The sequence below is a fragment of the Pleurodeles waltl genome, chromosome 7 (genome assembly GCF_031143425.1).
Source record: "Pleurodeles waltl isolate 20211129_DDA chromosome 7, aPleWal1.hap1.20221129, whole genome shotgun sequence".
In the NCBI taxonomy this organism is placed as follows: domain Eukaryota; kingdom Metazoa; phylum Chordata; class Amphibia; order Caudata; family Salamandridae; genus Pleurodeles; species Pleurodeles waltl.
Window position 1 is genome coordinate 292,497,657 of NC_090446.1, and position 12,631 is coordinate 292,510,287.

General features: G+C 45.1%; 1 protein-coding gene across 1 annotated transcript in view; it reads left to right on the forward strand.

Moving 5' to 3' along the window:
• Positions 1–12,631, forward strand: part of LOC138247246 (BPI fold-containing family B member 4-like) — a 92,745-nt gene that overhangs the window by 8,767 nt on the left and 71,347 nt on the right. Inside the window, exon 5 of the mRNA XM_069201975.1 lies at positions 8,527–8,670. Within this exon, the coding sequence (XP_069058076.1) occupies positions 8,527–8,670 (144 nt within the window). The remainder of the gene's footprint in view (positions 1–8,526; positions 8,671–12,631) is intronic.

Sequence of the window (12,631 nt, forward strand, 5' to 3'; positions counted from 1 at the left end):
AATGCACAAGGGAGCTGTCAACCAGCCCAGCCAAGACGTGGATTGGAGACAGGCTGTAATGCACAGTAGAATTTTAAGTGCAGAGAAATGCTCACTTTGTAGAAGTGGCATTTCTAAAATAGTAATATCAAATCCAACCTCATCAGTCAGCAGGATTTTCTGTTACTATTCTGGCCATACTAAATATGACCTGTCTACTCCTTTCTAACCAGAATCTACCACTCAAACAGTGTATGATGGTAGCCCTAATGTTAGCCTATGAAAGGAGCAGCAGTGGAAAACGTATTTAGGAGTTTTTCACTACCAGGACAAATAATACTCACATGTATATGTCCTGCTTTTTACCTACACAACACCCTGCCCTGTAGGTTACCCAGACTTGGGACCTGGGCTCACTATGCCACTGGAATCAAGCTAGCTTGGCTGATGAAGGGTGATACCCTGTAACCGGTCCTAGGATGCTTGTTTCCGGTCCAGAGAGGACCTGGCCTGGCAGTTCGGGCTAGACTGTTCCCAGGGGAAAACAGGGTCAAGACTGATTTGCATATGGCTGGGTCCAAACTGGGGTGGCATGGTGAGCAAAAGAATTGATGGATTAAACCCAGATCTGTGACTGGGGGTGAATGTTTGATTCGTTACGCATTCCGTCCATCATTTGTGTTTGTTTGATATAGGTTACCTAGGGCTTACCTTAGGGGTGACTTATATGTAGAAAAAGGGGAGTTTAAGGCTTGGAAAGTACTTTTAATTGCCAAGTCGAAGTGGCAGTGAAACTGCACACACAGGCCCCTCAATGGCAGGCCTGGGACATGGATAAGGGGCTACTTATGTGGGTGCTACAGGCCCACTAGTTGCATTCAATCTAAAGGCCCTGGGGCACATGTAGTTCACTTTACCAGGGACTTATAAGTAGATCAAATAGGCAAATTAGGTGTGAACCAATGTCACCATGTTTTAAGGGAGAGAGCATATGCACTTTAGCACTGATTAGCACTGATAAAGTGTGCAGAGTCCTAAAGCCAGCAAAAACAGTCTCCAAAAAGTGGAGGGAGGCAGGCAAAAGGTTAGGGGTGACCATCCTAAGGCTGTCAGTTCTAACATGTGTCCCCCTCAGCAGAAAGTGGGGAGAGCAACCCAACCCCTTGGGAGCTCTCATCCCTAAGGTGGAAGTATTGGGAGGGACCATCAGCATTGGCATGGTCAATCCCCGGGTGATGCTCCACTGTAAATTCCATCCCCTCTAGGGAAATGGACCACCTCAAGAGTTTAGGATTTTCATCCCTCATCTGCATGAGCCATCTGAGGGGCCTGTGGTCTGTCTGAACTCCGAAACTGAGTCCCAAACAGGTATGGTCTCAGCTTCTTCAATGACCAGACCACAGCGAATGCTTCTCTTTCAATAGCACTCCACCTCTGTTCCAGTGGTAAGAGTCTTCTGCTAATAAAGACTACTGGTTGGTTTAGGCCCTCCTCATTCAGCTGTGCTAGAACCGCCCCTATGCCATGCTCTGAAGTGTCTGTCTGCAGAGTAGTCAGGGGCCTTGAGCACGGGGCCGTGCACATGGCGTCCTTCAGGGAGTCAAAGGCTTTCTGACAAGTCCCTGTCCAATTCACCAACCTAGGTTGTTTCTTGGATGTGAGTTCTGTTAAGGGGGCTACTCTGGTGCCATAACCCCTAATGAATCTCCTGTAGTATCCGGTGAAACCTAAGAAGGCTCTCACCTCTGTCTGGGTTCCAGGTGGTTGCCAGGCCTTGATGGTTTCAATCTTGGCCTGGAGGGGCTGCACCTTGCCACCACTTACTAGGTGTACACCACAGAGCCCTGCCCAATCTGGCACTAACTGTCCTTAATGGTCAGGCCTGCCTGTTGCAGGGCCTGAAGCACCTCCTTGAGGTGGACAGGTGTTCTGCTAAGCTGGAACTATAGACTGCGATGTCATCCTTGCCAGCTAGGACCCCGTTAACCAACTGTTGGAAGGTAGCTGGGGCATTTTTCAGTCTAAAGGGCATGACCCAGAACTGGTAATGGCTCCCAGGAGTAGAAAAAGCAGATCTCTCTTTTGCCCCCTCAGTCAAGGCGATCTGCCAGTACCCTGATGTGAGATCAAAGGTACTAAGGAACTTGTCAGTGCCTAGCCTGTCTACAAGCTCATCAGCTCAGGGGGATGGGGTAAGCATCTGTCTTTGTGACAGAGTTGAGACCCCGGTAGTCCACACAGAACCTAAGTTCTGGTTTAGCTCCAGGAGCAGCAGGCTTGGGGACCAACACCACTGGGCTGGCCCAGGGACTGCTGGACTTCTCAATCACCCCAAGAGCCAGCATCTTGGCAACCTCACTCTTGATGCTGGACCTCATCTTTTCTGACACTGTAAATTTTATTCTTTACACCGGGACTGTCTCCTGTGTCAATGTCATGGAAACACAAGTTTGTGAGTCCAGTGGTAAGGGAAACAGGGAAGATAACTGCTCCAATAACTCAAAGCAGTCTCCTCTCTGATCTAGGGTCAAGGAGTCAGAGAGATTGACACCCTCCACTGACCCATCACCTTCCTTTGCAGAGAGGAGGTTGGGGAGAGGCTCACTCTCCTCTTCCATACCCTCATCTGTCACCAGAAGCATGCTGACGTCAGCCCTCTCAAAAGTAAGTGTCTTCCGCTCTTTGATCTTGAATGAGTCAGTCCAGTGGTCCTGGAGATCTCTATGCTCTACTGGCTCCATTACCCAAACTTTGCCTCCAGGTGAGAATTCTACCAGGGTGGCCTTCTGGTCATACCATTGCTTCATCACCTCTTAACTGGCATTGAGGTTGCTCTTGGCCTGTTACCAGAAGCACTGCATCTGGTTGCAGAGGGCCAGCATGTAACTGACCACATCCTGGGGGGCGGTTTCCTGGGAGCTTTCTCCGACCCCTCTTTTACTATGGTTAGTGGTCCCCCGACAGGGTAACCATAGAGAAGTTCAAAGGGGCTGAACCCCACCTAGTTCTGGGGCACCTCTCTGTAAGCAAAGAGAAGACATGGTAAGAGCATGTCCCACTTATGCCTCATGGCTTCAGGCAGGCCTGTGATCATGCCTTTTAAGGTCTTGTTGAACCTTTCCACAAGCCCATTGGTTTGAGGATGGTAAGAGGTGATGAAACAATAGGCTACCCCACACATCCCACGTGGACTTCATGTATGCAGACATGAATTTTGTGCCTCTGTCAGACACAGTCTCCTTTGGGAAACACAGACAGGTAGATATCCCCATCAGAGCTCTGGTCACCACCGGTGCAGCCACTGTCCTTAGAGGGATCGCCTCTGGATAGCAGGTGCATGGTCCACCAAAACCAGGATGAACCTGCTGCCTAGCACTGTTTTGGGGTCCAAGGGACCAATGATGTCGATGCCCAGCCTTTGAAAGGGGTGTCAACGACGGAGCATGGGATCAGGGGGGATTTTAGCCTTTTCCCTGTTTTCCAACTAGCCTGACAGGTTGGGAATGACATGCAGAAAGCAAATGAGGCCACCTGCATTTAGGGCCAATAAAAGTGGGTGACAAGACTGGCGAAGGTCTTGTCTTGCCACAAATGTCCCGCCAGGGGGATGTCGTGAGCCAAACCCAGTAGGAAGGCCCGGTTACACTGGGGGACCACTGGAACACATGCTGCCCCAGCTTCAGGTACCTTAGGCTCACTGTAAAGGAGCTCATTCTCCCAGTAGATATGGTGATCGCCAGAGGCTTCACCTGCTGGCTGGGCTGCGGCCTGTTGTCTCAAACCCTCAACCCTCTTTGCTTTGCAGAACTCCTCCCTGGTTGGCTCACCTTCTACTTGCCAGCCAGCAAGTTTAGGCAGGTTACCCAGGGTGGCAATGTCCTCCCCAGTTGGCTCAGTGGCCTCCTCCTCTGGGATTCCATCAACCACTATGGGAACATCTGAGGCTGGTTTCCCGTTCCCCTTGCCCTTCCTCTTTGCAGCTGTCCGGGGCATTGTTACAGGCTCCAGATGCCCTTGACTCCCTTCCCGGGCAGCCATGGACCGCGTGGTCATGCAGACCCATTCAGGCAAACCTAACATCTCCAGGTGAGACCTGAGCTCCACCTCCTTCCAGGTAGTATGCTCAAGGTCGTTGCCTAGCAGACAATCTACAGACATGCAGGACTCACAGCTACTTTTAGAGAACCAGAGACCCCCCCCCCACTCAAAGGGAACGAGAGCCACCGGTAGGTGACTCTCATGATTGTCAGCGACTATGACCTGATGGAATGTATTGGGGATCACCCGCTCTGCAGACACCAGCTAGTCATGCTGGCTTCTGTATCACACAGAGCCTCCTCCCTTTGCCCATTAATGGTGACCCACTGCCTATACTTGGAAGTATTGGCAGGCATGTGGGCTTTTGGCACCATTTCCTCATCTCCCAGGGGCACTAGGGTTACCTCTATCTGTTCCCCAAAACTATCTGGGACTACTTCCTCCAGCAAACACTACGCTAGCCAACCCAAGTGTCTGCCCTCTAACTTTTTACCTGCCTCCCTCCACTTTTTGGCTACTTTTTTTGCTGGTTTTAGGACTCTGCACACTTTACCACTGCTAACCAGTGCGAAAGTGCATTTGTTCTCCCTTAAAACATGGTGACATTGGTTCATACCCAATTGGCTTATTTAATCTACTTGTAAGTCCCCAGTAAAGTGCACTACATGTGCCCAAGGCCTGTAGGTTAAATGCTACTAGTGAGCCTGCAGCACTGATTGTGCCACCCATATAAGTAGCCCCTTAACCATGCCTCAGGCCTGCCATTGCAAGGCCCGTGTGTGCAGTTTCATTTCCACTTCGACCTGGCATTTAAAAGTACTTGTCAAGCCTTAAACTACCCTTTTCTTACATATGTCACCCCTAAGGAAGGTCCGAGGTAACCCATAGGTCAGGGTGCTATGTAGGTAAAAGGCAGGACATATACCTGTGTAGTTTATATGTCTTGTTAGTGTAGAACTCCTAAATTTATTTAACACTACTGTGAGGCCTGCTCCTTTTATAGGCTAACATTAGGGCTACCCTCACATGCTGTTTGAGTGGTAATTCTGATCTGAAAGGAGTAGCAAGGTCATATTTAGTATGGCCAGAATGGTAATACAAAATCCTGCTGACTGGTGAAGTTCGATTTAATATTACTATTTTAGAAATGCCACTTTTAGAAAGTGAGCATTTCTCTGCACTTAAATTCTTCTGTGCCTTACAATCCATGTCTTGCTGGGTTACTTGACAGCTCCCTTGTGCATTTCACTCAGACAAACCCAAAACAGGATGCTCAGTCACACCTGCACACATTTGTATACTGAATGGGTCTTCCAGGGCTGGGAGGGTGGAGGGCCTGAAACTTACATGTCAAAGGACAGTGGCCTGCCCTCACACAATGGACTGCCAAACCCCCTACTGGCACCCTGGCAGACAGGATGGAACTGAAAGGGGGCCTTGTGCACTTCTAAGCCACTCTTTGAAGTCTCCCTCACTTCAAGAGCACATTTGGGTATTTAAACAGGGCCTCTAACCCTACCAACTCAGACACTTCTGGACAAGGTACCACTGGTGAAGAAACTCTGAACCAGACCCTGCAATCTGCCAAGAGGAACTGCCTGGCTGCCAAAAGAACTCACCTGATTGCTTTTCTGCAAAGGACTACTGCCCTCTGGCTCTGCTGAGAAATGCTCTCCAAGGGTTCCCTGAAGTCTAAGGACCGAAAAGGCTTCCTCCTTCAAGGAACTCCTTGTGCAGTGAAAATTTGCAACACAGGCTGCCAGAAACAACACAGCCTGCATCGCAGTGAGAAAACCACTGCACACAGAACCGGAACAACACAGCCCGGCTCCCCGAGAGGAGATTGACGCAGCGCCAGCGTTGTGACCGGAACCTCGACGCACGGGCCACTGGATCGACGCATAGCCAAGCCGGAACGACACAGCCGACTTCCTGCTAGAAGAATCGATGCAACCGAAACTTCCCCGCATCGCCCACCAGATCGACGCAGCTCCTGTGACTTCGTCCTGTACGTCCAGGATTTCTCTGCATCATACCCGGGGTATCCAAAACCCTGCAGCCTGAAGATGATCCAAGTCAGCGTTCCGGAAATTGATGCAAAGCCTTCCCTGCGTGGAAAATTATCGACGCATCGCCTGTGTGCGCCCGGAGCAACCGACACACACCTCCCCATTTTCCACACATCTCCTCCTCTGCGGTCCCTTGGGGGGAATTCGAACGCAAACCAGGTAATTTGTGCTTTCAAGAGATACTTGTTGCTTTTTAAAAACTAAAGACTCTTTTTATCATTCTTTAAAGTGATATTTCTACGTGTACTTATAAAATCTTGATCGTTTTGACCTGCATTTAACCAGATAAATATAATATATTTTTATAAACACTCTGTGGTGTATTTTTGTGGTGTTATACTGTGTTATTGCATGATTTGTTGCACAACTACTTTACAAATTGTCTTCCCAGTTAAGCCTGACTGCTCAGTGCCAAGCTACCAGAGGGTGGGCACAGGATAATTTGGATTGTGTGTGACTCACCCTGACTAGAGTGAGGGTTCTTGCTTGGACAGGAGGTAACCAGACTGGCAAACAAAGACTCCATTTCTAAGAGAAGAGAAATGTTTTTCTGACTCCATACAGCAGTCAAAAACACCAGAAGACACTTGCAGATTGTGATAGTCACTCCAGTTCCAAAACATATGAAGAATTTGAGATTTTCAACAAACACGTCTGTTATGGAATTTATGGTGTTTAGACATTTTAAAAACCATAACTCTTTGTCAGTACTCTAGAAATTAAAAAATGTTAGTATTGATTTGGATGGTGGCCAAATTCAAATAGTTTTGGAATTTTCATTAGAATTCAGTTGGTAATGCCTCCCTTCTTATAAGTTTTTTTGTGAGATTATTCTTCCTACACAGATCTCTGGACAAGTTCACAGACAAGATCAGTAATAACTGAGGGGGTAGAATTATCATATGATTGTGTTGTCCTTGCACCACGCAAGGTGATGCAAAGGGATACAAGGGCAATGCAGTCATTAAGTCAGATTTACCAAGCCATGCAAGGCCATCTTAGGTGGTCCTGTGTGACATGGTAAAATTGGAGTGATCTAAGGCACTGGAAAGTTATTACATGGGTAGATCATCCACCAAATGGATTTTGGTCCATTCCCAGACTTGCGAAGACCAATATACCTGGGAATGCATCAAAATTGTACGCCCTTTTCATAGAGGTGCAACAGGGGGAAATATCTTTATTTCTACTCATTGTTTCATCTTTCTATGTGTGCTGCATTCTGGCCTCCAAAGCAGGCACCCTTACACAGTGGTGCAAGGGAGCCTGCATTGGCACTAGGCAGCCACAAGTTTGGCAGCATAAGGAGATAGCAGGAATACACTATGATGCATACTTGCCCTCTCCTTTGACTCAGCACAGCAAGCTGTCTTGCTGCATTATACCTCATCAAATTAAAAAAATGTGGACCCAATTCTATAGCTTGCATTTTTTAAAGAAAACCCAGCATTCAAAGATTATAATTATACTTTCATGACCTTAAAAGGATCAGATTAGACTCATATTTCAGAGGAAGAAAAAACATTTGAAGGTAAAACTTAATTGACATGCTCTAGGACGAATCCAGGATAATATTCACTTGGACAAATCTGAATAATATGTGTACAACAATGTGGTACCTACTCTCTAACATTGTCACCTCTCATTTTCGGTATACAAAATCCACACAACTGAGTTTTTCTAAGTAAATCATTTGGTAGCTCACCGTTGTACCTTTTCCAAATTTCCATTACTATGGGCCAGACTTAGAGGTTGGCGGACAAGTACTGCATCACAACAGAGACAAGGTACCCTGCACCTCCACACTCCTAGTTTTCTCACTTCATTTAGAGGTGGACAGAACTTATGTATTTTGTAGACAGAGTCTCTGTAGAGTCTGTTGATACTCCCTCAATAGACTGGCAGAGTGGAAGCAATCAGAGTAAGGACATTACACAACCCACCCTATTTAGGGTGGATAGTATGTCATTTTTTCTATCCATCAGAAAAAATGGAGAAAATGTCTAGAGTGTGTCGTTCATTAGTTTTTTGTTTTTCAAACACAAACTCCCTGTTTTAGGTGTTTGTTTTTGAAAAATAAAAAAAATTGAAAAATGTTGGTGAACTGACATTAAAAACAACCACCAAACTTTTTGCACACTGAAAGGAACTGCTGTGATGACAGTTGTTTTCAACAGACAGAGATGACTGCTGGGCCAGCTGCCGTCATCTTAACATTTGAAGGATGGTAATCCCTCAAGGCAGTGGAGGTAATGTCCTCAGCCTTCCTGGTGGATGGAGTACCATCTATCATACTCATAATCATGTGCTATGTTTTCACATAAGATGTAAAAAATGTAGGCTTTAATTCTAATTGTATCCCAATTTCGTGATCAGGCCAGCTATGGACAAACTGCTAGTGGTAACAGATAACTTTATGTAAGCTTATATCTCTATTCAGCCTTCTAGGATTTCTTGACATTGATGTTGAGGTGAACATCACTGCAAAGACTAGACTGACCCAGGAATCCTCAGGGGTCCCAAGGCTCATCATTGAAGACTGTGAAATGCTTCTCGGAGGTATCCATATTGGACTCCTTAATGGGTAACTGATATTCTTTTTTAATGTTTTCAATTGAAACATGAACTGTGCTTAACTACTATAGAAGGTAATAGAATTGTAGAAGCTTTTCTTTCTTTCCTTGCACTTTGCCTCTCTTCTGACCTCTTCCTTTCTGTGACATACACATATCCTCTATTTTTAAAATAAATTTTGTAAAAATATTTTCTGTCTCATTGCCCATAAATTAATAAAGACGTGCCAACAAATAAAAAAAAAAGCAAAAGACAATGATAAACTTGACTAATTTGAAATAAATATGTGGATGTCTGCAAAGATATGCTTCTCTGACAATTACCCTTTTAATACATGCACATAGACCATTTATCTGGTAGTTTTTCCTTATCTGGAACATTAGCTTGCACTAAACCTTTCAAATCCTTGCTCTGTCCTAAGGACGCTTCATTCATTTAAGCAGGTGATTTTGTCTGTTTAAAATGCTGTAAGCATATTCATCTTTAAATGATTAACAAATGGCAAAAAAACTATTTTTGTTTTGTTTTCTATATGTAAAAAAGTAGATTACTCATTTGGGTAGATGGTAGTCCACCACAAATGATAATGTCATGTTAGGTCCAGTAAGTGTTTCAGTATTTTGAACCTGAGCTCATTCGCTGCTAGCTATGGTACAGCGTAGACAGGCTTATCTTAACAAAGTGTGTGAAGTATTTAGAAGTACTAAAACTGTTAAAAAGTCTGCAACACAACACAATAAAAACCCATTACAACCTTTAAATAGCTCCAAAAAGCACAAACCACAAACAGTGATCACTGGTTGTGCTTGACCTGGACCTTGGCACAATTTAAGGCCAATCATGATGGAGGACCGTTGAGATACAGAAACCAGGTTCGTCCTAGTCAGAAGTTTTACCTTATGACCTAGTTTCTGAAATGGAAGTCAAAATCCTCAGCAAGACATGGCAGCAGACTGTGGCTGAGAATGGCTCCACGAGGCTCAATAGCCATCAGAGGAAGTCCCAGAGAGGCCATTGGCTTTTGTCTAGAGCAGTCTGAGAGGGAGAAATTCATGCATGAGGAAAGTATCTTGCTGACTGGATACTTTTCCCATCTTTACTTGATGAGGGTTTCTAAGTTTGGACTCAGCCATTTTTTTGGATCACGGATTCATCCAGCTGGGTAAAGTTGTAAGTTGTAGCTAACCAAGGGGAAACTAGGCCAGACACCCTCTTTCAGACATTCCACTGAAAAAGATGTACCGCTGTGGAAAACTCTGAGCGGGAGTAACCTGAGGCTTCGACCCAACAGCAACGCGCCTTCATAGGATCGGTTTGGCAAGTTTGTCCTTGGTCTTTGAAGCCAAAAAGTTTCTAATTCCCAGGTTTTTCAGGATGTTAGGGGGAGTACACTTTGAAACACACAAGCTGAAAGTTAAACTTTGTGACTTCCTCCCAGACAGTCACACAATAGAGTAATTAGGTGTGCCTCAATTGGCCATCAACTGTCAGTTTAGAGGGGCAGAGCTGAGCACAGTGACACTTGCACGTGAATATGCTGGGTCCTTTTTCCTCACAATAGGTCTAACAGCCCTCCTTTGTTACTCCATCTGGGTTGGAGCCAGGGCAGGGGAGTCAGTAAATTCCATGCACTTCAAAAAAACTTTCCAGAAGCTTCTCCCACCTTCCACAAGTAGGACACCAGGGTATAAAAATAGGACCTTCAGATCCACTCTTCAGTTCTCTACTGGACCTGTGGATGGACTCTCAGAGGACTGTCTGTTGCTGTGACCTAATGTGCTCTCTGCCAAAATTCTGCTGTACCTGGAAGAACTTACCCCCGGCCTGCAGCCTGCCTTGTACTCTCAGAGGACAGCATCTACCCCTGCACCCAGGGATACCAGAAGTGACTCCAAGGACTAGTTTGCCGGCCTTCTGCTGAGAGCCACTGGGACATAACAGGCTCCAATCATCTCACCCCTGCACCTGAACCCAGGCTGTGTGAGTCCTGAGCCCCCGAAGAGGTCTCTATCCACTCCTGGACCCTTGGCTGTGACGCTAAAGGTACCCAGACGTCCACTTCCCAAAACTGAGGACTTTGACCAAAAAGTGCTCTGAGAACCGAGAGAAGACCAGAACCAATCTGCTCTCCTATTCGCCGAGGTGCATCGCTGTTCGTATTGAATTTGCAGCTTCTCCTGCTATATTCTTCTCCACAGCAGCAAATCCATTTCAGCGGTCCTTTGCCAAAGGGATATCCGACCTTGTGGAATTGTCTTTGCCTCCAACCTTCTGCTTCATCCTGCCTTCAGATTTTAAACTTCCATTTCAGCGTCTAAATCCGAATGTAAAAGTCTTCATTGTGGTTTCCCTCCATAACCATCCAATGTGTGTACCTCCTCAGACACTCCTGCAGCCTTGCCCCATTGAACTTCTAACTTCTCAGGCATTTTTCTCTTAAAACGTTTCTAAGTCAGAAGGAAACCGCTAACTGGGACCAATCCACTTCTTGTGTCTGAACCACATTCCATTGTGGTCAGCCTTAACTTTTAACTTTGACCTGGTGTCGCCCGACCAGATGGCCGCGGTTGGTGCTTCGACCTTTTAGGCGTTATTTTGAACCTTAAACTTTAAAAAATCACAATTCTGGTTCCACTGATTGGATTTGTGTTGTTTTGTTGTCAACTAATTTATCAAAACATACTCTAGTCTTCTAAATTGTTTGGGATTTTTCTTGTGTTGTCTTTTCACTTTATTACTGTTCTCGCGCTGCATAAACACTTTACATAGTGCCCCTAAGTTAATCTTGACTGCTATCTGTGCCAAGGAAAACAGGGTTAAGCACAGGTTAATTTAGTAGCTTTTTGTGGTTCACCTTGCAAGAGATTGGGGCAGTTGCTTGACCAGGGATCACACTCCAGTGAATCAACAACCCAATTTGTCACACTTTTATTTATATTTATAACAGTTTTATAACCGAAATCAGCATAAAAAATTTAACAATGTAATCCAGTGATGTCCCATAGCAGGCCCAACCTTGCTACATAGAAAATCACTTTTGGGATTTTTCACTGCAAGGACATGTGTAACATTAAATTCCTACATGTCCTACTTTAAATTGCATGCAGTAGGGCTGACATGAGGTGATTTATTATTAAAACAAAGGTTTTAACCTCCCAAAAGGGTTTATTTTGATAGGTTGAATTGCACTTTAAAACTGCTTCAGCTGCGTTACAATTATAGGCCTGAAGTCATGTTTGTACTGTCACTGTAGAGTGAGGCACAATGGGTGCTCCAGTACACTAGTGATATTGAACTTACAGGTCCTGGATACACTTTGTATTACATAGTAGAAAGTTAAATAAGCCAACTAGGAGTATTACCAAGTTCAACATGTTTTATGGGTCAAAGCACCTGGGCCTGGTTATCAGAGTTCTAGTCATAAAGTAAAAAAACCAGTAGCTTTAGCCCACAGAAAATGTGCGCGATCATTCAAAAAGAGGCATTTTCCCCTCTGCAGCACTCATTCTCCTTACACAGCTGTCAAAGTTTGAAGGGAAACAAAACTGGGCTGCAAGTATTTTCAATGGGATAGGGGGCTGAGTCAGAAATCATTTGAGTGTACAGGAAGAAATACTACAAGGGCACTTTTTTGCATGCTTTTACATGCATTTTATTTGATCCTGAAATGGTCAACTTCATATTTGTAAAAGTGCTAAGAGTTCACATTGCTTTCAGTTTATCTAAATGTGTATGAATATTCACATTTCCTTATTAGTTTAGTGGAATATTATATATTTTGGGAACAATTCACAATGGGATGTAATATTACTTCAAAGGGTACTACAGGAGGAGTCTTTTACATAGACAGGAATTTGTAAATCATCCTTATAGTTTCCAATCTGTACCAAAACTATTAGTACAGATTTCACTTGATTCAAGCATCCAAGACTTAATCTAATACACCCATCATTCTAACTTGAAGTATGGCT